At 40.4% G+C, this 27,021-nt stretch overlaps 1 protein-coding gene across 1 annotated transcript; it reads right to left on the bottom strand.

Moving 5' to 3' along the window:
- Window positions 1-7,475: 7,475 nt before the first annotated feature.
- stk40 (serine/threonine kinase 40) lies at window positions 7,476-26,352 on the bottom strand. Its single transcript, XM_036586748.1, has 11 exons — window positions 26,112-26,352; window positions 22,969-23,095; window positions 22,558-22,643; window positions 21,855-21,998; window positions 20,910-21,134; window positions 20,656-20,708; window positions 15,020-15,135; window positions 13,004-13,148; window positions 12,676-12,795; window positions 12,354-12,438; window positions 7,476-11,184 (listed from the first exon to the last, which is right to left on the bottom strand). The coding sequence occupies exons 2-11, from the start codon at window positions 23,084-23,086 to the stop codon at window positions 10,966-10,968; spliced, it is 1,311 nt and encodes a 436-aa protein (XP_036442641.1). The 5' UTR covers window positions 23,087-23,095; window positions 26,112-26,352; the 3' UTR covers window positions 7,476-10,965.
- Between the last annotated feature and the right edge of the window lie 669 nt (window positions 26,353-27,021).

Raw genomic sequence — 27,021 nt, 5'->3', positions numbered from 1 at the left:
GTGGCATGCTACTGTGATGAATATCACCACATGGGCTTAGAGCACCATTCATCGCTGCATCAACACATGCCAGTTAAGACTGTACTATGCACAGGGGAAGTGATATGTCAGCAATGTCCAGAAAAGCCTCTGACGTCTCTGTACGCAAGCCCATCTGAGGTGGACTGACACAGTGGAAACGTGTATTGTGGTCTGATGAGTCAACCTTTCAGATTATTTATGGAAACAATGGACATTATAAACCACATAAATGGGATGAGTAACTTACACATCACCTTTAAGGCTGAAAGATATTGTAGTGTTGGCAGAAGAAGAAACACAGAGGTAGTCATGATCTTAATGACTGCTTCATGATCAGTTTTACTCTGACAGTGACCCCCCCCTTACACACAAAACTCATACATTAGCCCACTCTCCAACACCAAATAATGCAAAAAACATGTACACATAACTTAAATTAACAGACAGCAACACAGACAACATCAACAGTCCCTTCAGCAGGGCGCGCCATACCATGAGCCTTTGTGTGTGGTCATCTGCATAGCCACACCTCCAGAGTCTCTTGGTGCCAGCGCCAGCCAATAGCAGAAGACTACAATATAAATATATTTTGGAGCAACACATGCTGCCTTCTAGATGATGTCTTTCTCAGGGAAGTCCTGCTTATTTCAACATGACAATACCAAGAAACATTCTGCATGTGTTACAACAGCATGGTAGCATAATCATAGAGTTAGGGGATTAGACTGGACTGCCTGCAGTCCAGAACTGTTTCTCATTGAAAACATATGCCACATCATGTTATAAGTTTATAAGGTAAAACTCAAATGTTGTGCTAACAGTGCTTTCTGTTTTTATTAGTATTTCATATACTGTATCTACATTTTTGGAATTAAGCTTTGTCCATAGGTATACCCACTTAAACACACACAGACACACACACACACACACACACACACACACATGGTATGGTGTAACTCTAGGTCTGATGGTTCGGCTCCAGCTGCCCAGCAGAAGGAGAGATAAATCAGCACATAGAGCTCTGCGGAGAGCAGAGCACAGTCATATTTTACACATAGAAGGTCAATAAAAGAAAAGCCTCACAGGCAGAGACACAGAGGACAACTCAGCATGGACTCCATCAAAGCACGAGGCTTTAATTGACCAAGTCTTGATCTGGGCCTCTGGATAATAGAATCAGTGAGGTCTCAGGGTTGAATGGAGGATAATGCACAGAATGGGATGCTGGAAATAAAAAGGACAACAAAGAGAATCTTTTCTGGAGGAGCACATGAGAGAAATAGTCTTCAGTTAAAGCCTTGACGAGTGTGTCAGTTCAACCAGACATCATTCACAATTACTCGGAGGCAAGTGTCCACGTTTAAACTGGAAAATATTTCTCGGGCTGGAGGCAGTCTGCATGAGTGGCTGAAACTGGAGTGAGACCAAAAATAACAATCTGTTTTTGAAAAAAGGTGACTGGTTGATAAAATAAACCATAAAACACATGGATGACATGAATTATGTAATTGAACTTGGTGTACTGTACATAAACACCCCAGTTAACATAACAGTCATGTAAATAAAAGAATGCAAACACTGCCTGACAGGATAGGCGAGGGAGTGAGCAGTATTTAGAGATCAGACACTCTGGCATCCCTGCATCCTGCCAAAAATTAGATATTTGCTTCAGTTAAAAAATAGAGTGCACAGCACGTCCAAATAGGCTAACATCTCTGTTTCATTACTTAGTGTAGCAGAGGTGGAGGTTAATCTTTGTAACTGTTTCAAGATTGGTTTTACGGTTCCTAATGTGATGGTTAAAGGTAAATGCAGAACAGAAGATGATCCTGGATCAGTTCTCCTGTGGAACATGCAGGAATGTTTGATACTCTGGCATCCAGGAGGCGGAGTCACAGCAGCTGAAACCTATCAGTGCTAAATGTGTTTCAGATAATCAGAGGGGAAAGGTGATTCATAATAATACTAGAGGCCATTCTGTCAAGGCTGGCTTTTCATCCCCTCACATTCTTTCTCACCTTAGTAATTGCTCTGGATAACTTTTTCCAACTTGACAAATCAGAAGCTTAATGCCGCATGACAAGGACTGGGCCAAAGGACAATGATTTGCCTTGATGGTTTGTATGTGGCTGATAGTTGATGTTTTAAAGGACCCATATCTGTCTTTAGTGCATGTGTACAGTCTAATCAGTAATGTTCCTTGAATGATCCAATTATGTCATGAACAGCAACAAATGGAAGAACTAGCAGCACCAGGCTTCATTGCAAAGATTACATTCAACTCTCAACTGTTCATGATTAGAGAGAGACTGAAAGGTTGAGAGTTGAAAACTGATCAGATGTACTGCTTCTGCAGCTATTAGTGGCACTAACACTGGATGAAGATGGTGTAAGATGTGCATGTGAGGTGAAAAAAAAATTGATTTGATCTGATCATTCTTATTACAGATTTAAAAAAAAATGTCTTAGATCTGATTTGAGAAAATTAGATGTTTGAGTTCACACAGCTCTGAAAAGATGAGGAAAATATCAGATGTGTGCTGCTTCAACTTGCTACTGATTCTAGAGTTCTAGAGAAACTTACCGAGTCAGAATTATTCACAATGTTGGTGATAGGAACCAGACGTCTCTAAAGGTTACATCACAGAAAGCTACTACACAAAATGGTTACGAATCTGCTGCATGAAGCCTGATACATTGCTTTACAATAGTTTTGAAGTAAAGTTTTTGCCCTAGAACATGCTTTTAAAACACATTCATGATAGAATGGGTACACTTATGGTGTTCTAATGCAAAATATTTCCAAAGAAACATTTTTTCAGATTCACCATCATTTTACCATCATAAACATTATAAATAAATAAACTTGGAAGATGTAGGTTAACTTCTGGTTTTCAATGATAAAAATAAAATGGCAAAAAGTTGCATTGTAGACATTGTGATCCCTGTTTCCTGTCACCACCATTGAAAAAGAAAAATCCAAGTTGGTAAGTTTCTCTTTCTCTTGAATTATGCAGAAATTTTGAAAAATCGGTGGGATTTCCCTTTAAGACTACTGAAGTTTTCAGAGACCATATGTAAATAATACTGACAGATAACAGTTACAGATACACAGACCTGATATATACATACAGTTCTCATACAGTACTGTGCTTAGTGTTTAGTGTTTTTTAAACAAATAATTGCTACCCACCAGGTAAATGGCTTTACACCATTTTTGCTCAGAAGCCTTAGACTTTTGCACAGTATTGTATATCTTTTCATAAAACTCTTAACTCTCCTGCCCATCTTTAGTAGACTCCATCAACCACAATCCAACCAAGCTTTGTGCCAGGGGACTGGAAAGTCCCATCTGGGCAGCTAACAACAGATCACCCACCCACAACAAAGCACTTCATTACAAATGTCTCCGATTTAACAACAGTGTATCAGATCACTAACAGATTACTGGTCTGTGTCTTTAATGTGGAGGCAACAGTGAGGGGTAGTGGTTTGGGCAATGGGCTTGTATAATTCTGAAGCATGAAATTAGTTTGGGACCTCCAGGAATGGAGCAACATCAACCTCCAGGAGTGGAGCAACATCAGAACATTAACTCTAAACAGGCTGTGGTGGAAACTAACACATTATACATGCTTTAGATACAGTGCAGTTTTCTTAAGAGCTTATAGAGAGCTCATTTGAATGTAATATTCTTTGATCTCCATCTCATCTTCTGACTGTTTCCATTTACAGCTGTATGTCACTGGAAAAATACAGTGTTTTCATCTTCTGACTGTTTATGTCTTCGGACTGTTTCAATTTACAGCTGTATGTCACTGGAAATCTACAGTGTATAAAGCCATCTTGCACAGGCTGAGCATTTCATTCTGGTCTTTCACACGCTGCCATGAGCCTCATACATTCATCCCGAAACTACTGAGTCTTTATTTTGTTTCTCTCAGATCCGGTCTCACATCTCAAGCACAGGAAATGGAAAACAAAGAAGACAATAACAACCACAGCAGCCTTTCAAAATGCTTAATATCTACTTCCAACGTCAGTATGACCAAATGGCCTAAAGCAGGTGAGGGCTGAACTGAAACTCAGGAATAAAATGAAAGTATGATCCATTTTGTACAGTTACTAGTTCAGTTTGAAGAAAATTTCAGCAGATTGCTTTTAGTGGCAATAATCAAATGAAAAACCACATCACTGCTGTCAGAACAAAACCTCATATCTCCAAAATGAGAACTTTACAGGAGAAGGAAAAGCATACTTTACATTTAATGCAAGTTTATGTAACCAGACCTTTGGGCCATTTCTTTTTGGTCCACTCATCATGAAATCTACAAATCTGTTAAGGGCTGTAGGCATTTTCAAATTATGTCAAAAACTACAATACAAGGTTTTGTTATGATAGCAGCAATTTATTAACCATTTCACACTTTTTTGTACAACCTTTTACATTAAAAAGTCAAATTATTATATGTATTAATTTAAATACAGGGCATTAAACAGTGCCATACCATACTCATTTAATTTTTTTTAACAAATAATGTCACCTATGCTGTTTTTCATTGCAAGGGCTGTATTATAGTTTCATTTGGTATGTTTTTACATACTGGATCCCTTATCTAGCATTCTTTACGACAATATGCACACCAACATTATACACCACAGGTAATGTTAGCAAAGTGATTTGTTAACAAAGTAATTGATTTGTTTAAATATTAGCCAAATCATTGAATGTCTGCATTAGTTAACATGAACTGTTCCTCAAATTAATTCTGGGTTCTAAAATTTACATACAATGGCATGTCTTCAGTGGATTATCAACATATTGTTATCACACCTTGTTATGAAGCAGTATTTCAGAATTAATGTATTGGTGTTGATTACTGTAAAGTGAATCTTCACATCCAGCAAGTGTTTAATCACTGCCATTTGTATATTATTGCTGTCCAAAAAAAGAAGAAGAAAAAAGAAAGAAAACTCCCTTACAGGATAGCTTTACAGGAGACGGCAAATGTTTTTAAATTGTAATGTAAGTTGATGTAAAGAGGTTTCATTCGAGGAGATTTTGAAACATTTCTATTGGTCCATTCATCCTTAAATTTTCACACAGGACAGCTGCTGTGTTGAATTATGTTAAATGGTGTAGTAATATTGATGATATGTAATATAGATTGAGCACTGATGTTACCCTTTGTAAAACAGATCATATACTTAACTTTACAATTACTTACCAACTACTACCAAATTCATAAATGTTATCACATAAAAAAGACTATAGAAATTTGGAAATGAGCAATTTAGCCACATTTATGACTTCTTTGAATTAACCGCAAAGTACATATCAATTGTGGTATTACACGTTGATCATTGTGGATTTAATTAATGGAAGAAACATTAGTTACAGGTGCTCATTATTAAGTTAACATTCAACAAACATCAATCAATAAACCAATTAATCACTTAACATAAGTAACAGTACTTATGGTGTCTTACTGCTGAAATTCACGAATCGCAAATGTTAATCAAAGCAGTAAGCAGTTTTAGTTAAGGGAAGCTTAGTGTAAAGCATTACCCTTTATTTCCTTCAGTGAACAGAAATTAGCCAGAAAGAATGTAACACAAAGTGCTTTTAATATTTCAAGCAGCCTACTGAAGTACTTTATTCAAGCATAAGCCCACATTTTACTGTGTAGGCGCTCCTTATATAAAAAAAATGCACTTCAGCATTTTGTGGTTCTTATTTGTTACATTGAACTTGATTTGGTCACCAGCATTGAGCAAAATTGATTTATTTTTTTAGAAATGTGTTTTAGTGTTTGAAAATGCCATAAACTCTCTGAACATGCTGGGGATAAGAACAAAGGACCAAATATTTCAGTCACAAACAATGTGGAGGAATTTGTTTGCGGACCTCAGTTTTGCCATTACAGCACATATGGGTGCCTTGTGTGCATGTAATGTATGTGATCTTAATCAGCTGTTGCTTAGATGTGTTTAATCCCTCAACAATCCAGGTTTATTTCATAGTAAGGCTTATTATTCAGTAAGTACAGGGACTTCAGTGCAAACTAATGGAGCTATTCTTAGGTTATAGAAGTGTGTAATAAAACATTGGGAATTTTAAGGGGTTAAGGCAGTCGTTCCCAATCCCAGTTTTGATAAGGCAAGAAACCAAGTCTTGCCTGGATCTGTCTGAATGTTGTGCGTTTCTGTACTTCATCATTTTCAGCTTTCCTCCTCTCAGAAACACAGGTGAATCTATTGCAGTCAGAATACCAGCTAACAAGTTTGATCTCCACTCATCCGTGTCCGGAAGTCCATGAGAGTATAGTTGGCCTCACGCTGTCTCAGTGGGTACGGAATTCCTCGTCCCCACAAACACAAATTATACATTTATTTTTACATTTTGAAAACTTTGTTTTTTTAGAAAATTATAGGTTTGAGGAAAAACATAAGACTTTTCCTTTGACTCATAAGCATTAACTCTTCTCATTAGCTCTTTTTTCTTTTTTTCTTATTTTTAATAAGTACATCATTATTTTTCACTTTTATTCATATCTTATAACTGTAAATACCATTGCATGTAAAATATAATGCATGCAGTATAATACTGGGAGTTCCCAAAGTCCTAAATACAATAAATGGCCAAAAGAATGTGGACACCCCTCTGAAATATTGAGTTTGGGAGTTTCAGCCACATCCATTGCTAACAGGTGGATAAAATTAAGCATATAGCCTTGCAATCTCCACAGACAACTTCCACTGCCAGTGGAATTTAGTAAATTTTCTGCCCCAGTCAACTATAAGTGCTACTACTGCATTGTATTGTGTTTTCGTATTATTTATTGATTGATTGTTTAAACCAATGTAATAACATTGTCATTATTGTGCCTATACTGATGAAGGCACTGTCATTATTACTCCACTAGAGGGCAGTATTCACTTTAAAATCCACTGCACACAAGCGTGTGATACTTCCCCTTCCCTCACTACTGACCCAAGCAATATACTGCTTACATAGAGAATAAATTAGCAACACAAAGTGAGAAATTCCTTGTTAGATGAAGACCAGTAAAATAAGCTCTGCCATCATTATGTTATGAACACTTCAGCTCTCAATTAGTTTAGCACTGCATGGTTTTAATGTTCATTGGTCATTCAACAGCATGGACACTGACCAGCGCTGAAAAATTCTCAGCCAGGTAACCTAGTTTGAACCTAGTATAGCTCTCTCTCAAATACTTATGTAGAAATCAGAAACATTTGAGCGAGAGAGAGAAAGAGAGAGAGAGAGAAAAATAACAGATAGTTTTACTCCTTTGAATGTTGTCATGGCTACTGTTGTCTTTTAAGAAAAGCTCCTCTCCAGCTCTTTGGAGAATGAAAGCAATGGGAATTACTGAGTAAATGTGCATGAATACCAATGTGCAAACCCAAGTAAATAAAGACATAAACCAGGATTTTCCATATCAAAGTTTATTGCTGACATGCATGTAGAGATTTTATGAAGTACAAAAATATGTCTTTTATACAAATTTGTTTTTATCTCTGTACATTTTCCCAGTTTCTTCTTTAATATCTATCCATCCAAGCAGCTTACAACACCAAACTTTTAGGCTTTGAACTAATTTTACCATCATCTCATTCTACACCAATTTAAGTTTCCAGTTAGTAAAATATGCAAATGCTTATACGACAGGACGAGAAAAATCAAATCTTCCAAACAAAAACTGCTCTGAAACCTCAAAACGAATCCTCCCAATTTATCACTGCTGAGATGAGTCTTCTCTTTTTTAGTGTATTTGCAATTGGAATATGAATTTCACTTTTGAAAACACCCACTACCATCCAAACGATCTGGTATGCTAATTGCAGAGATCTTGTGGCACATCTCGCAAGTCTGAGTCATGCATTAGTTTCTTTTAAATGTATAAACAACATAGCTCAACAACAAACACTTCTCATGCTGCAAGTACAGCTTGGCCATCTGATGCCAAGGGCGCTACAGAAAACTGTCTAGGCGGGGAGCGATTCTGTTCAGACACTTAAATAGGGCGGGCATTCATTTAACAGCAATAATGACCTAAACGTAGCTCCTCTAGATTAGGGTACCAACTATACAAGCACACCATCGACAGTTACATTGTAAACCTACAGATTTACGATGAGAAGATGGCGCTGAGGGATCACTACTTTGCCCTGCTGCTAATGGATGATGGGGCGCTCATGTTTTTTTAATTTGAGAGAAGAGGGATCTGGTGCTTACATTTGCCCCGCAGATAATTCTCGCACACAAACTCCCTCTCTCTCTCTTTCTCTCTCTCTCTCTCTCTCTCTGGCATGCATGCCATCTACAATACTGCTTTATACCCTAAAATATTCACATTGAGGTGGGAGTAGACTAATGCTTTCAATGGTGGCAGGCAAACTCACTTTGACAAGTACTCATCTCGTGTTAAAGCATTGGTGTAACTCTGCAGAATGGCAGCCTACTGTTTTTTTTTTTTTTTTTGGTACTACGGACACAACTCGCCATCAAGATGGTATTTACACACTGGCCAGAGTGCGGTGTTGTATCAAACTTGCAGGATAAACTCTACATCGTTTCTAAATGTCATTCTAATGTGTGCTATAATTTAGTTTGCGTAAAAATAGAGCTATGCAAAGTCAGTCTCGTTATTAGCTTAATAAACCATCAGGATTGTGGCAACAATTACTCAAGATTTTAAAAGAAAAGAAAGAAAAGGGAAATAAAAACCTTTACTGGGGATTACTGGGGAAAAAAGAAAGATCACAGCAACGCTTTAGAGTCAGATTATGCGATGATCTCATGATACTTCACACCTTAAGAGGACAGGGGGAGTTCAAAATAACAGATGAAAGCAAGTTCATTTATACATAGCGAATAAATAAAAATGAACACCCATGGAAAGGAATAAAACAAGAAAAGCCAAGCAGATTCATTCATGCTGCCTGTAGAACTGCTTCAGCCTTGAAAAGCTAAGAACAGAAATAACATAATTAGAACTGTGGTGAGAAGCTCAGAGACCAGTACAGTACTGGATTTGTTTTTCCTTAAAACATATTAGTGGAACCAGCCAGGACCTCACAAACTAAGTCACGTTCACCACCTGTTTACTAAGATATACTGGAGCATCAAGGATACATTTTCACTGCTCACTGCTGAAATGACAATCTCTCAATCTAAGGCAAGATATTCAGTGGCTATGATTTGTAAAAGTAGCTTAATGGGATTGGAAAACAGTCCAAACAAGATTGTAAATACTTATATCCTGCAACATTCTCATCAACAGTGATGGAGAAAATACACACTGAGGAGACCACTGTATTAAGAGGATTATGCTCATTTTTTTATGCATGATACATAAAGAAAATGGCATTAAAAGAATGGAAGGCGAGGATTAGGGTTGGTTATACATTCCTAGCCAATGCTGACTACTTCGGGTTTGCATCCTACGTTTAGTTCTTAGTAGTCGTTCCCCAGTACCCTGGCCTGAAGGGCAGCCATGATCTCTCTGCTTAATAAACACAATAGAACCGTGAACTTGTTGCAGGAGATGCACTTCAAAGAGGTGACGGCTCTTCAAAGCCACAGCAGCCTGTGAGGCTGGCCTTGGTCACTACGGGAGCGGCAGAGAGCTTAAGGGAGGCGCTTACAGGGCTTAATGAAGCTTACACTTCTGCGTGACTGCAGCCTAAGCCTTCCTGCTTCCTGATGGCCTCAGCTCACCTTCAGCTCCCCGATCTCCTCACAGCGCTGACCCAAATGACCCAAACCCTCAGCATGCTGCACTACCAGCACCATAACCTGTTATACTAAGAACAGCACCAGAAGGCATGTATTATTTGATGGTTGGGGGAAAATGTGTATAAAAGAAATGTCCATGTGGGATTAGATGCAAATTACCAAAAAAAATAAAATAAAATTCATGGAGAGCATATCGTACCTCACTGGGCTGCAGGATGTAAAGAGGTGACTTAAGTGACTCTTTCCATCCCATTCTTGGCATCTAGACTTTGAGCTGTACAACACTAGCTGCCTGTGAATGCCCAATCAAGGGAGGAAGGAATACAGAGACCTTGCGTTATAGCACGATTTCATAACTGAGGTTACAGCTGGCAAGACTGAGCAAATTAATCTTCAATGAAAAAAAAACAGAACATTATGTAAAATGCTACTTTTTCTAAGTGGAGAAAAAAAAAGCTTATTCAGATTGTGAGGCAAAACTAATCGCTGGTTTTGACACGCCAAAAGAGTTCCACACCAAAATAATAATGCTCTTAAGCCTGTGCTTGTGGCACTACCCCCATATTTGGATACTTGTTTTCAAAAAAAAAAAAATAATAATAATAATAAAAAAAATAAATCCGAGAGCATAGTTCTGAACGGACTGACAGACAGAAACAGAGAGACCGTAAGAGGTAGATTGGCAGTCGTGGATGCAGATGGGACCAACGCGGATGGGTCTGATTTAAGGGGAAAAGGGAGAGACGGGCAGAAGGAGAGATGGAGGTCCGGTGATCTGAGATGTTCCCATGGAAAGTGCTGAGAGAGTAGAAAAGGAGAATGAGAGATGTATGTATGTGTGTGTCTGTGTGTGCCCATTTGCTACATGATTCAGTTCCGGTATTGCTGATAATGTCCGTCAGAGTGAGAGGGAGCGGGCATATGTTAGGGGTCTAAGCCCCACAGTTTCTGTGTGCTGCTCAAGCCAGAGTCCGGTTCCTCGGCCAGTCAAAGGAACCAAAGGGATTTTAAAAAAAAATAATAATAAAATAATTAAAAAAAATTATATGCTTGACGCACTGTCTTCCCACCCAAACACTCTCAAAAACACACAAACACACACAGCCACACACGAAGCCGGTTCCATGGGGCATCCCGCTCACAGTGACCTGCTCCTGGCCGCAGGCGTTGCCATGGTGCTACTTCCTGAGGAAGCGCTGGGCCAGTATGGCTGCGTCCAGCGGGCTGACGGGCTGAGCGTCGTGGCCCAGGCGCCTCACTGGCGGTACATTGCCAAAGGGCCTCTTGCTCAGGAAGCTCTTGGCCTCGTGGATAGTGTTCTTCTCCTCGGCCAGCAGCAGCTGCTGGCGCATGTAGTTTTCAAACTCGTACTGCGACGACTCCTCCGTCACCTTCACCTGAAAAGCGCAGTGAGAGAGAGAGCTGAATTCACTCATACAGCTACACACACAAAGAAAACATTACTACATTTTCACAGGTAAATCTACTGTTCACCATGGCATTAGGAAGCAGTTGTAATATGCTTTAAATAGTGTTTGAAGTGTTGTACACTAAACAATAAAAGTTTTTTTTTTTTGGTTGCTTTAGTAAATATCTCAAGTCATGAAATGATTAAATATTCGATAATAGTGTAACTATCAATTATCAACAAATTCTTTGCAGGTTATCTGCTTTAAGATTGTATCACTGCTTTTCAATTATGAGGCATTTTGGATATTTATTTTCTGTTAACAACATTTGATAATCTACTGGTTCCTCAATTATTACGGAATCATCTACACCTATGTTTTTCATTCCAGACAGTTTCAGTTTCCTACAGCATTCGGCAATCTTTTCTAATTTTCTATTAAAAAAAAATGTATATATCATTACGCATAATATTATTAACAAAAGTTGAATCTTGAGCTGGCATGCTTTGCTCGGATGAGTATGTCAAATACATAAATAAAATCAATAAACTTTTATTCAAAGGCCTTGATATGATCAGTGTCACAAATGTGCTTAATTTGAATAGCGACCAGAAAACAGTGTAGAATCCTAAATAGTTATTCTTTCTTTTACTTGTCAAAACTCTTTTTTTTTGTCTTATTTATTTGTTTATTTTTAATCTTCAAACTTCTAAAACAGGGGTGCCCAATCCTGGTCCTGGAGATCTACCACCCAGGAGAGTACCTATTAGGCAAATGCTCCTAAAGGCCTATATGATCTGGATCAGGTGTGTTAGATTAGGGTTGGAACTAAACCATCAGGGCAGCAGATCTCCAGGACCAAGACTGAGCACCCCTGTTTTAATACTTTCTGCTGATTATTAAGAAGAAGAAAAACAAGAAGAACAAGAACAAGAACAGGAAGAACAAGAACCACCATATCTGCAACAAGATTGGTCTCATATTATGGATGACTTTGAACTGTGATTTCAAAGAGTGTACAACTATGCTTCACAATCAGCTGATCAGTAAAATATCCACATTTACAAGAATCCGATACAAAAGCAACAGTGATTCATGCTCTGAGCAGAACTTTAATTTTGTAATATTCTAATGTTTAAGAAAAAACAAGTACTGACCTCCTGCAGATGCTCTGGCTGGTTGAGCTGGTCGTCTATGTCTGGCACCACCTGCAGGGGGCCGCTCACTGATGAGACAGATTGCCTATGAAACAGAGGTCAGAGACTGATGACCATATATCTATGAATCACTGTTCATGAGGTCATACAGACAAACTTTCAACAGGTTACTGAATACTGAACTTCCTGAGTTGTATTCTGGGAGGGGGAACTGCTATTGCTCTAAATCCCACTGAAGTTATGCAACCCAGTGAGGTAATACTGAAGGAACAAAACTTCAGTTCAGCAAAGTGCAGGTAGGAAGCACTGAGCTGGGACTCACCAGGAGGCGATGATTCCACTGAGAGACTCCAGAACCTCTGCTGCAGTCAGCCTTTGCTGGGGATCCAGCACTAACAGCTTACGGATCAAACACACTGTGTTCTCAGACACCCGCCCATCCCTGCACGTGAGTGTACACACAGAACATCAGAACACCAGAATAAACATGATCATGCCCACCAAAATGCTTAATTAAAATGACAGAAAACACTGCATGAACACAGTATGCCTTTGCTGCTTCCAACACAAATACAGACATTTTTTTTTTATCTCTTAAAGTTGATTTATGAGAGAAAGGTAACACAAGCAGAAACGTGTGCATCACTCACTCTGGGATAGAGTACTCTGCAGCTTTGATCTTGCGGAAAAGCTCTTGAGGTATGCTGTCGTAGAAGGGGAACTGGCCATAGAGCATGGTGAACAGTACCACACCAAGAGCCCACATATCACTGGGCTTTCCACGGTATGGCCGACCTGCAACAAAGCAATAAACTCTGTAAGCCAGTGAACCTACAAACCCAGTGCCTTCAAATATTATCCCCAGTGGGTAATATTCTCACTGACCAAAACCTTACAATGAGGATAAGAAATGAAGATAAATCTTAGCATAGGGCTGAGCGTCGTATCGAATATTTACATTTTTTTGCAAATTTTTTTGGCGAGACAACATTAGACAACATAATAAATATCACAGAGGGATCTTAATACTCCTCATTATGCACATTCAGTGTACACAATACACACACTGTCTGATGCTCTTCTGCAATAAAAAGTAGAACCGTGTCTTGGAGAAACTATATTACACTGCTCACTCAACACGTCTGTGGTGAGAAGGAATGACAATGACAGTTCCTTAGCACCCTGGCATTCATGTGATCCCTCCCTGTCTCACAAGTATGAGTCTCATCCACATAATTGAAACATCAAACGATAATGCAACAATTAAAGCTGTTGTATAGTACAGTGGATAACACTTCGGGGGGGAGGAATCACTCTTAAGCTATTTCAGAAAGAATGCATAAATATTAAGATATAATTATATACAGAAGTTTAAACACCCTCAGTAGACAGACATGTTTTGGAGATTTTCTAAGTAATGTATCATATCTTCATATCTCTTCATTTATTATCAAAAACTGAAAATACTGAGAGCTATATTTTTAACTACTGCAGTGCAGTCCAACCTTTCACCAAAACTTCCAACTCTCATATTAGTGTCCAATATATCAAACACTGCTCAACATCACAGTCATTCAAATGAAGAAGTAAGGCAATAATGTTCTGTTTGTGGAAACTCAGGTTATAAAATATCTTCCCAGCAGACAAATAACCTTAACGCTCTGTGAATTTCTGCTCATGGCCATAAATAGCTAATTAAAACAAGCTCACAGAAAAGCTCATGAGTCACTGATAATGACAGCTCCAGAACTGACACCTTCTACATGTCCTGTACAGCAGATATGTGACTGTGCTGAAGCTTCACTGTGTCTGCCTGAATTGCATATGCACAAGGCATCTGCACTTCTCTGCTCCATGAATATTAAAAGCAGAAACCAAAATAGAAAGAAAAGAAGAATGGGAAGACAAGAAACATAGAAGAAAGAAAGAAGAATAAAAAGACACAGACAGAAAAGAGAAGAAAAGAAGGAGTGAAAGACAGAGAGAGAAAGAGAGGGAAGGAAGGAGGAGTAGTTTCCCTTGGTGTGACTCATGCTGATGACTCATTCAGGCAGTGCTTCATTGTTCTATTGTCACGTTTCGCTGATCTACGTCCGAGTTCCCTTTGTTTTTATGAGAACGGAGGAGAACAAACAAATACTCAACCAGTCCTCACCAACCACATATACCAAAAAAAATAACTGGCCTCTAAATCTACCTGGAAAAGCAGAACCATGACTGCCATCATGATTAACAGAGATCTAAGGAGGTGGTGTTTGTGCAAAATTCCATGTAAAACACAAGCTAAAACCACGTTAATTCAAAAGCAGGCCTGATTCTATTTAGTCACAGAATGGAAGCACAGGGGCAGAAATGTTACTGTCAGCAAGACGTCTTATTACCAATCACAGTACATTCAGAATTTATTCAATTAGACATACAGAAGACCTGTGGCACACTACACAGGTAATAATCTACCTTAGTAGACCTAACCCTCAGTCATTCCTGCCGTTTGACTGTCTGCTGTCGTGATCAGTGCAGCGTGGGTGGTTGAGTTTATGAGTTTTGATTACAGTGGTGACATGGAAGGTGAGTCATAGCCTCTCTCTCTCGCTCGTTCATGTGCTCTCTCTCTCTCTCTCTCTCTCTTTCACACACAAACACACAATGCATCCATAACATCTCACCGCTCAGGACGTCGGGGCTGATATAGGCTGGGCTGCCTCTCTGGTCCTTCAGTAGATCTTCTTCACTCACCAAATGTTTACCCAGGCAGAAGTTGGTGATCGTGATCCGATGAGTCCTGCAACATAGAAATGCACAGCTTTGCGAACACGCTCAACAACCAGATGAAAAATATGCTAGCACCAAAAGTTTTCTATTTTGGATGGAGTAGACTAAAGCCTAGCTGGGTTGTCATGTTATACTTCATTGTTCCTATACTTTGTCATTTTGCTGATGAAGTATGCCCAGTTTTGGAGCAGCACAGCGTTGCTAAAAAAACAGCGCTGCCTGGGGCTATCGGGAACAGCCAGTCAGTCTTGGGATTTGACCCGCAAACCTCTGGTTGCTGGCTCACTCTCCTACCTCCTGCCATCTCCAACTCCAATATTTTAGTAACTTCCATTCAAAATCTTTGTGTTTGGCTGGATGCTGTGAGTCTAAAGCATTTTCTAAAACTCTATTTACAAGTTAAAAAGCAGAGGACAGAGTGTGAGGGGGGGGGCTGCATGCACCCAACGACTTCCTGAAACTTCCCCACTGTTGTTAGATGAGCTCTGTTGGTATGTGCATGAACATGTCTGATATTTTCATCTGTGTCATCACAACTGTTGTGGGTGGCAGAGAGCCATGGAGTGCAGTAGAAATTGCAATGCCCTGCCTTTACTGAGAACAGAACTAAACATGACAGTACACACAGAGGCTGTACTTTGACAAACAAGTGAGTCAACCTGTGGCTTAGCGCAAGCACACGGATGACTAACCTTTCACAGTAAAGAGGAGTGATCAGAGCTATTTTACATTGCGAGGCACAATAACCGTTGCTCATAAAAGCCAATGTGCATGGAGCAAACTCCTCAGCAGACAGTGTTGCTATGGAAGAGACATCCAATGGGCACAGCTTTGCCAAAAACACAGCTGTAGTGGCTCATCACCGAAGCTTTACTCATGAAACCATTCTCTCAGTCACATCCTCTTTTCCACTGCTTCTCCAAATCTCTCTCACTTTCACACTCTGACAGTGACTCACAAGCATGCAAGGTTACAATTAGGGCTGTTCCACAAGTCCTCTGCTTTCCTGGGAGAGTTTCCTATCAATTTAAATGCAAACTGGCTGTTTATAGAGTGTAAACGGAAGTGTGCGTGTGTGGTGCCAGTCTGTTCTCTTTGGATTTCAATACAACAGAGCCACATGTGTTTAGACCCCACTGCTAAGAGCTGTTTCCCAAAGCAGGATCTCAGTTAGCCAGATAACTTAAGCGCAAAGGGAGGAACATCCATTACAAATGTCTCCTCTTGGAAAGGCTTAACGTCTGGCTTAAGTTACCCAGCTTTAGCTGCAGCTCCCAAGCTGATAAAACTTGCTCTCCTCACAAGTGTCCCTCAGGATGCTAACTCACAGCACTTCATCTCCACTTCCCGTACACACGAGGGAAACCGGAAGAATTCTTGCCTCTCCCTGCAGCTAAAAATATCCCCACTACTGGGAAAAGCTAAAAAATTTAAATGTAAGGGGGAAGTCTTAGGGCTGAAATCCTGACACAGCTGCCTTCATTTGACAGCAACACAGGACTTTCATGCAACATTTCAATAAATGGAGTTCCTCCGTTTAAGCAACACTCACCAAAACAGGAACTAGGTTTAAAGCAATAGAGAACAGAAGCACTTCACTGTCACTCTGGGAAGATGAGGAATGTGTGCATTTATTACAAGACGACTTCTCTCTCTTTGTCACTCACACACCCACAGGTTTTTTTTTTTACACAACGTCAGGATGTGGGTCATACATGGCACACTCACACATACTCATCTATTCAATTCCCAGTTAAAACAGCCATTAAGTACAAGTTAATCTTGTTTTCAGGAGAGATTTCTAAGGAGGTCCACTTGTTAACTAAGGTCATTGTCAAAGGAAAAAGAGGTGGGGAAAACTAAAGTTTTCAAAACTGGAGTTCAAAGAATTATTAAAAGATATGGAGTCCTAATAACTGTGCAACGCCTGGTAGACCACCAAACCTGTCAACATCAACAAACAGTACTTAAAGCTTCATCTTTGCAAGAAAGAAGAAAATCAAGCTCCACTCTTGTATTTGGCATTACTTCATGGATCATGAGAAGCAGAAAATGCAACCAACTTCTAAAACTGGACTTTGACTTCTGATTTTGTATTTGCAGATTTTTTTTTTTTTTTGAAAAAGTGAAAGGCGAGAATGGAAGCTGTGATAAAAGGGTGGAACTACTGAAAAAAACTGATGAAATATTTAGTTGTACAGGCTTCTATGTAATTTTCTGTTAAATATCTGACTTTTGACGATTTAGATTTTTGAAAAATCATCATTTGTACTTAATGGTGGTTCTGACTGGAAATAAAATAAATGAAGGGCAACTTTTACACAGTATTGTATACGGACAAAGTATTTTCTAAGACTAACCCCAAACCTAACCTGAACCTCAGTAACCAAAAAGAATGAAGTTTCAGTTTTAAAAAGTGAAACAGCTTCTGTAGAAAGGACCATTTTGCTGGTCCTGGCATTGTAGGATAGCTCTGTTTTCCTACAAAATCAGGCCATTTTGTCTTGAGAAGTATCAAAACACACAGGCACTTGCATAAGAAGACCTCTCTTGCTCTTTGCTTTGCTACCTGAAGTTCCAGTGAGCGATGAATGCACAGATGCAGACACACTTTGGACTACTGTGGTGCTTTTGTTGTAGTGGCACTAAGGAACCCCAGTGACAGGGAAAGTGTGTGTACTCGGCAGGACGTGAAAGGTGCGAATGGGCGGAGGCAGCTGTTTGAAAGGTGTGAGTGAATCTTCAGTACATCAGGGAGCTGTGCTTCTCACAATACTGACCCCACTCAGCACTTGTTAACCTTTTGTTTAGGTGTTGAACTGACCAGTCCAAGCAAACTCTGGAGCTACAGCTGTATTTATCATTTTTTTTTATTTGACAAAGCATATATTTGATTAGAGTGCTCCTCAAACACAGCATCAGCTGTGCAACACCATCATAGAAACGTGAGATTTTGGGCGAGTGTGAAAACAATAAGGTCAGCTCTATGACAAACACAAAAAGCAAGAAGCTGATGATCTACACCAGTGACCTGCCTCACAAAGCAGGATTTTAGCCAACTTTAAGCTTTATTCAATGTAGTTCTGGATTTATTCAATGTAGCTCTGGATTCACCACAGTGAATCACATTTTACCAGGCTACATCACCATGGCAACTTGCTGCACAGCTTAACTTTGTGATTTCTAACCCCTCCAGTCACTTTTTTTTTCTTCTTGCCATTTAATTGTATAAATCATATGAAGAATATCAGGTATTTAGCAGAGGAAGCAAATCATCCTACACATGTAATAAGAATATAAAGCAGTTATTACTCCACTAAGTATTAATACAGGAGCAGTTGTGACAGCACTGCTGTCTTACCGCTGTAAATGCTTTATTTTCTTCATGTCGATTGGTTGCTGGTCATAAATATCATGCTGTCTTGTGCATGTGCAAAGAGATTAACCATAGCCTGAATATCCAAATTTGCTTTAACAGAGAAACCATTTGTTAGGTTTGGGAAGCTGAAACTTCCTCAGGAACCCCATCTAATTTGAACTTGCTTCATCAGTCTTACCCATTAAGGGCTGTTTAAGTACATTTGACTCCCCATGTTTAATCAGTTGGTCTCAGTCTTCAAACAACTGATGGCTTACACAAGTTGTGCTCCTCCTGGCAGGATGCAAACCTGCAGCCTCACAGACCCTTTGCAGATAAGACTCAAGACCCCTGGTTTACACTATACAGGACTCTCAAACATCAGTTCAGCTGGATATTTATGCTCAAATAACCACTTAACTATTGAACCACCAATCTAATTTCGTCTGATTTTTCGAAAAGTCTCAGGACTAATTTTATGTCATGATTTATTAGCAAAACTAATTTGCTACAAAGTAGCATAACAACTTAGCACCAACGGATCCTTTTGTTAAGCACACCAACCTCTACTCGACTCAGACCAGCTTACCCTATCCAAAATATTCAAACACAGCCATTTCTTTTAGTTCGTTCACACACCGCATTACCAAGATCTCAATCACTCCTCGGTGAAATGTTCTTTAATCTGAATATTGTAGACAATCAGGGAATTACATCATCTGAAAGAATCTGTTATAAAGCTGCCTGCATGTACAGTCATCATCAAGAGCCAGAGATTTATCCAAATGAACCCAAAGTTGTTACATCCTTAGCTCCTTTCCTAGCGCTCAGTAAGCACACTTTCTGGAATCAGCAGAAGGAACAGGTTGAAAAGACGAAAGGGCAAGAGAGGTATGTGGAAAAACTGCAGAGGGAGAGCCCTGCCAGGGTGACGTGTGTGCGTGTGTGACTCAGCTCTGAGCTATGGATCCTTTGGCAGCGCGCTGTATTGTCTCCAGCTGGGACAGAGTGTTCTACTCTCCTGCTCCAATGAGCCAGTCAGACCAGAGCCCTCCTTCTCATCACTATAGGAGACTACATGTAAGCTTCTGTGTGTATGTATTAGAATTAAACATTACCCATATATTTACTAATTTTCATGTGCTGCTTCTAAGTGATTATTTCAGCCTTTGCTGAAAAGCCACCAATCGCAAATGTGTTATTGCATACATGGGCCAAAACTAGCCAAGAATTCTGCAAGAACCGTGCTGCATTTTACATCTATACATTACACAGTTTACTCCACACAAAGACACACCACATCAACAGCAAAGCCTCTAAAACGTGCCCTATGTGTATGGATAGTCCAAATGCTCAAGCCATGAAAGGCTTGCAGTCAACTCTAATTGTTCAGCAAGCTGAGGTAAGTTGGGGTTGCTGGGAGACAGTCGAAACTCATTCAGCTCCACCATGTGAGCATGCTGTCAAGCTCACATGGTGCGGCAGGGTGAGTTCCAAGATTAGACTGATTGAGTATTAGTGTGAGCCTCATGTGGTTCCAACCCAGACACAAGCAACACATGCTTGCAAATGTGAGCAGCTACAACTCAGGATTTTTCATTATTCAGTGTACAGCACATTAATTTAAGCCTTTCCCAGCAACCAGTGTTGCATAAAAATCAAACGGTTCACTGAACTTTCAACTCAAACTGCCATATATAATTAATCTAGTAAAGAGGAATTTAGTAAATAAAACTGCAAGTGAAAAAATAAAACTGTCAGAGTTAAAAAAAAAAAGGGTTGTCTTACATACACAACACACACAGAGTTTGGAATTCTGCAGTAACTATCCAAATCACTGCACTCACTGACCTGAAATACCCCTGCCTCCATGTGCAATCACCCCCCCCCAACTCTCTCCCCCTTCCAGAGAACAAAGCAAGGGCACGTTCCGCACTGACTTATTTTCACTGGAAGAGGCTCCCTCTCCTGCTTCCCAAACTCCAACCACAGGGCTGAATCATATGCTTATTCTCCAGCGCTTGGGGCGGGTCAACAAGGCCAGGCTTTTCTTGGTGAATAAGCACCTGCCTTGGTGCTGCCTGAAGGCCAAATGAATGTCAGACAGCAGCCTTCAGCTCCTCTAGCACAGCAGGTAAAAGAGGAAAAGAAATCAGTGGGGTGAGGTCCTACCTTTTGTTAAGCACCATGTTTCCAAGCTTCAAGTCTCGGTGCACAATGTTCTTCTGTAGAGAGAGAAGCAACATTTTAAAAAGTGTCTGGAGATGTGCACTTTATCTTTAAATTTTTTGTGATTTAACAGATAACACATATGACCAATTCTACCCAAAACTGTTCATTCATTCATTCATTCATTCACTCATTCATTCAAGGTCCATTTAAGGTCATCCATACTTTGTTATGGGCATCTATAAACCACTGCTCACCTTATGTAGTGCCTCCACCACTCGCACTACGTCGTAGAAGATGACAATGGCCTCGCGCTCACTCAGCCTCTTCTCCTTGATGACGTAGTGTTGCAAGTTGATGAGGTCAACTGTTTTGTCACTAAAGTCATGAGCGCATAGGCAATCCAGCACCAGACAGATCCGTTTCTTCATCTTCCTCACCTTATTGGCTTCCATGTCCTCCACAATCTCATAGGAGCGATCCTGAGAACCAGAGAGGGGTTATTAGGGAAAGCACTGGTACAGAGGCACAGATAGGTACAAACCATCTAAATAATGAGACACTACTAATTCTTCCTGGGACTATGGAATATTCATAACAGCATGAAAGATACAGTCTCTCTAGGGTTCAAATATGGCTAGACTCTGGCTGCTAGCATGGTTAGCATGTGGATGGGCTGAGAGACGATTGTGCCTCTGCAGGCTTACAGAAGTGATCCATAGTTTACAGCCCCCTCTGGAGAGGAGCTATAATAACCCAATCAATAGTGCATGCTTGAATGAATGGTGCCCGCAGTTCAGCCATGCAATTGTGAATCCCTGCTCTGCTCTGCTGAGAGAGGAGGAGGAGCGGCAATGGCAGTGAGGCAGATGAGAGAGTGGGAGAAGAATGCCTGGCTCAAACATAAACTAAACTAACTGATGAGTCACTTTGAGCTGTGCAGCAAAATGTTCTTGTAGAAATGTTTACACTAAAAAAAAAAAATTACACAGGAGTTGTCAAAGAAGACTTTGCAGAATGTGCTAAATCTAATCCCAACAGTTGCAAAAAGGAAACTGTAGGGAAAAAATACAAAAAGACAGCTCATGATGAGGCAGGTAAATCCAAGAGATTATCACCTCAGAATGTGGAGCAAGTCCAAGTATATTTTCCTAGTAAGCCCTTTAAAATGTATGTTTTTGTTACATTTGCTTTGCTTCTACCTGAAAGAGGCCATGATGGTGCACCACTCCATCCTGGTTATGGAGCAGAGACAGCAACGAGTACTCGGTGTGCAGCAGCATCTTGCCTTGCCTCTCCTCTTGCGTCTCCCCGGCTGCGTCCACTCGCTCCTCTAGGGTCAGAATCTAAGGAAGAGACTACAGCTCAGAGGGCATGACCCCAACAGATTATGCGTTAAAACATCTTGAGCATCTCAGCTTCCTTATCTTTCCAGGGGTGACAAAGTAGGCCAATTCTTGATCTTGAGACAACACAGATGACCTGATAAAAGCTTCTAGTGAGAAGAAGGCAGATACGCCCACCCTTCATTCAGCACAGACAGATACAGCTGGGACAAAGAACTGACACACATTGAGCTCTCTACAGCAGAAAGGGGGTACAATTTTCAAATCCTTGGTTGGCATCTCTAAATTAAATTCTTGCTCAAACAAAAGTTTCTTAGACTCATTATCCAATAGCCCCTCATAAAGTAAGTGAATTGCTCGCAGTGGTCAGATGTCTCCAGATTAGGCAAATCTCTTGTATAAGGTCGTAAATGAACAATATGGAAGAGGCCTGTTAAGGAAGGTCAAAGGTTCGCAATGAGTAAGAGACACTGGGGCTTTTGTTTTATCTCTGTGCCCTGGAAAGATCACATGCCAATTTAGATTTTTTTTAAGATAGAAAAAAGGTAGGCTAACTTACTTTTAGCTGGTAGAAATCATCTGTTCCATCTCTCCTGGCCAAACACTGCACTATGCTCTGCACGGGAGAGTTCCCCAGTCGGGGCCCTGGTGAACAGAGGAAGATGGAGGAAGTGAACAGCTGTTGTTGGACCAAAAGGTACAGTTTGCGCCCTAGGATGCAATTTCCCTCCAAATGTAAACACACTTATTACAGTGCTCTCCATTAACACAGAGCTATTTCTAACAGCTCTGAGTACAAGGTAAAGTCAATTCAAGTGCAAAGTATCACCTTGCTAAAGTCAGCATTGAGTAACTTAAGTTGTAAAGATCATGAAACATTCTTAGCTGAGTAATAGAATATAATTTTTGTGCACCATTAAACACAGATCAGACAATCAGATTTTGCACCCAATATTCTCAGGTTTCCTACCTAAAACAAAGGGGCCAGCTCTCTTAGCATTGTTGCCAGATATCCCAGGACAAAGGAGCTTGCTGGCCCTGCCGGATGACTCCCCTGCCCCTCTCTCAGAAGCACAGCGCTTAGACATTCTGTAGATCTGTAAAGGAACACCAAAAGCAGATACAATCAAATGCCAAAAGGGGATAGATTTTGCAAGTGTCTGAAGAGTAGCAACTTTACATCAAAAAATAAATAAATAAAATACATGCATTGGGTGGATAAATAATGAAATGAACTTCTAAACACACTCTATAAGCACCTTCACAACACTGCAGCAACTAGATCTCTGACAAACTGGCTCATCACATTCCAAATCTTGAAAGAAAACATCCAGTCCACCACTACTGATGGCTTCCAGTAGACTGGCAGCAAAGAGTGAGTCACAGGGAGGGAGGAAAGACATTTATGTGGGGGATGGGGGTTGGTGTCAGTAAGAGATAACCCCTCCCCACCTCTTTACAGCAATCAGAAGATTTGCCAACAGCACTAGCCCTGAATGAATGGCAGGGCATCACAGGTCCATTTGCATCAATAGGGGACGGTTGCTGGTGTGAATTCTCCTGATGTGATCTCACCAACACAAATGGGAACACATGCATAAGCTATGCATGGACACAGTGGGCATCAGTCCATTCAAAATCAGCAAATGTGCAGACTGCACAGAGTCTGCATGCACAACAGATGGGCCTCCATACACACACACGCACATGCACACCAAAGGAAGATCAAGTCTACAAAAATAGACCATGGCTCCATGGTGAACTCTGCTGTTTTAATTCATCCTTTTCTCCCTCATTTTTAATCCTTCTGCTCTTAATCTTGTAAGTTTATCTGCAAATCTGCATGGCACAAGACAGATGTTTTGTAATATTCACAAACAAAAACCCAGAAAACCCTCAAGCATTTAACATTACAGTAATGCTTAAAATAAATAAATAGAAAATAAAACCAGCATTCAAACTGGTATCTTAGGACTTGCTTAACTGCAGTGTAAACACCTAGAGCCAGTTTTAGCAGGGGAACGTTGCTTGTTTATTTTGCCAGGAAATTGGTTCCTCTAATTTGATGAAACACTCTGGTTCCTGTAAGAAGGAAGTACATGCCCAACACTAACACAGTGTGATTCACAGAGAAGCTCCCAGGTTCTCACTTGCCTTATGATTTGTCAGAAACAAGAAATATCTTGATACCAGAACAAGCATAACAGTCAGCAAGAAATAGTCCTATAATGTGGGAAGTGAGAGTCCATTTGCAGAGCTTTGGCCAGTAAAAATAAAAAAAATCTCCAGTCATTTCTAGATTGGTCTAAACAAGCAAAATCACAATAAGAGCAGTTATCCTATGAAATATGCCCACCTTCTGAGGTATTCTAAAAATAAACACCAGAGAGGCAGGCAAAAAATAGCAATGTAACACCATCCCACATTTCAAATTTAGACCAGTTAACATTCAGATATAGCATAACAAGGTAACTGGGGCATTCAAGGCATTGGGTATTGTCAGGATTCATGTTTTGTACCTCTGAAATCACAAGAATAAGCATAAAAAAAATCATTTGATGCTATTCTGCAGCTGAACACAGCTTGTCTGGAGGGAGTAGGAGTTCATTTGGCTGCGATTGTACATAAATTCTCACTTTCGACAGGGATTCTTTTTCTCCTCAAGCTCCAGACTGTTGACAATGCGACAGACATCAGTGACAGACATGATCACATGGTCATCACCCTTTGAGATGTATTAACAGATTTTTTTTTCTTGATAGCTTTGCACAACGACACCATGCCCATGCATTTATCTAGCAAGGTAGGTCACTCCTAAATGTGACCAGGAATTTACATGAAGTACAAAGAAAAATGAAAGGCTCTCGTTGAAAGCAGGACACAGGCTGCATCATTTCTTGCAGTCCATACCTTATATTCAAAGCTAGGATTCAATATTTCTTTCAATCCACTTTGATGTGACTTTGTGCAGAGTTTAGCATTTGCTCCTGGGTCGGATATTTTCCTTACATATGTCTGGGAAGCGCTAAATTGCTGTTATCAACGTTCATTCATAAGACCTAAAATTCAGGTACAATGTGTTCCGCCTCCCAAGGCTTCCAGCTGTGCGCTCAGTGGGCCAAAACGGGACAAGGGAACGGTTGTACGGACGGACAATGAAATACATGAAATAATTTTAGATTGTTCTTTCTTTTCTTAGGTTTGCTTTTATCATGACGTAAGTTTGCTGCTGTGGTGAAATGATGTAATTTATCTGAGCCCAATGGCTTTGGAACATAATACCCGTCTCAGTACCGAGGGAGCTAAATTCAGATGCACACGTTGTAGCAATGTGGGCAATCGCGGCAAGGCACGTTAACGTACTAATACACGAACGCTAATAATTTGTAAAAGCTTTAAAGATTTCCTGACTAAGCATTGACAGACATGGTCGCTAAATCACCACTAGGTGTACAGTGACAAGTGTATCTAACGTTAAAACCCACCGTCCCCCTGCACAAAGCATCGCTAACGCTATTGGGGTGACAGCTTCTGCTGACTAAGTTAACCTATCTAGGTTAGCTATCTCCTCCAGCTAACTCACTCAGGCACTTAGCTAATGTTACTCATTGTTACTTAATGTTAGCGGTAAGGAAAGCGTTAACGTTGGGTTATCAGTCACAGTCACAGGAAGACTGGGCCACCGCTTAGGCTAGTCCTAAGTTTGATCACAGGAAAAAGCCTCGCTCGGCTAACGTTATACGATTAAGCGCCCTAAATGTTTGCTTATTGTTGGGTGTAAAATGTGACAGGTCAGTGAAATAAACGAAGCTGGGACTCCAAAACAAACTGCGCTGGTGTGTTTTGAGCACTAGGCTAGTTAGTTAGCTAACTAGCCACAGCGTTTTCAGCTGACAGTTTTTTGAGCTAAACTTGTGTTGGTCGATAGAGCTGATAACAGTGTTCACCACGACTAACATTATCAAGGCACGAAGTTCCCCATGCAAAGTGAAGCTTATGGAGGCGGTAGCTGTATGTGTATCTAGTTACGGCTGGGTTTGTCGTTATCGTTAGCTCGTTCAGCTGGCCGCCTCTCTCTCGGTGGACTGACGGGCCATTTAATAACTCACTCACCTCGAGCTAAAACCGCCGGGGGGGAATCCTCCTCTGCCGTCTACAAAACCGCCGACATCTCTGCCCAGCTTTCTTCTCAGGAGTGGCGCATAAACGGCTATTCCCCCGCCACGAAGCGGTGTGTGGGTGAAAAGGCGAGTTTGTTTGGGTGTTGGAAAAGCAAAGCGTCGCCGCGCAGAAGAGCCTCGTCCCGTCGGACTGATCACATCTTTCCATAGCAGCACCACCTGACAACGGAAATGACGCACGAACGGTGAATGGCAGTCCGACGCAGCCAATCAGACACGAATACCCGCCCCCCACGAACGGGAAAGCCAGTGAAAGCGAAGGTCCGTCTTTCTGTGGCGGCTCAGCCAATAAAACACCAAGGCCCGCCTCTGTCTAACTCGTGTTCAGGCCTTTTGTCTTTCATTGGAAATGAGAGAACTCTCCAACTTTTCCCAAAAACAGAAACAATTTGTTCATTTATGTACAAAATCTCAAAAACATGTTGGTAAACAAATGCATTTATTAAGCATAATAGTAATATGTTTGATTTTTCAAAATGAAAAAGGGTTTACGTGAGTTAGAATAGGTTAGAATAAGTTCCAAAATAATATAACTGGACTAAAGGCCAGAACTGATGGCATGTAATGGAAAGTGGTGCCTTATAAGCAGTAGTCCAGGATACACAGTGAGTAATTTAATCTGAATAGATATTATAAATTTCCTACCCACAAGGCCCATATTAGCAAAGAAGTAATGCCCACCTTCTATCATATATACATTTAATTAGTTCAGCGGCATCTTTATATTATAGACTATTTATAACACATTTATTAACTGAACACATATTGTAGTACCAGCAAAGAAGAAGTTGTGTTGCACTTTAATTGAGAATGCTCTTTTATTGAACAGGCAGCAAAAGAGA

Source organism: Colossoma macropomum, unplaced genomic scaffold (genome assembly GCF_904425465.1).
Source record: "Colossoma macropomum unplaced genomic scaffold, Colossoma_macropomum, whole genome shotgun sequence".
NCBI classification, from domain to species: domain Eukaryota; kingdom Metazoa; phylum Chordata; class Actinopteri; order Characiformes; family Serrasalmidae; genus Colossoma; species Colossoma macropomum.
This window is presented reverse-complemented; position numbering and strand designations above follow the sequence as displayed.

Coding starts and splice junctions, on each gene's coding strand:
- stk40 (XM_036586748.1), bottom strand. CDS start 23,086: ATGTCTAAGCGCTGTGCTTCTGAGAGAGGGGCAGGGGAGTCATCCGGC. Junction 21,999..22,557: donor ATGATTTCTACCAGCTAAAA/GTAAGTTAGCCT, acceptor TCTCTTCCTTAG/ATTCTGACCCTAGAGGAGCG. Junction 13,149..15,019: donor CAGCCCCGACGTCCTGAGCG/GTGAGATGTTAT, acceptor GCTTTGTTGCAG/GTCGGCCATACCGTGGAAAG.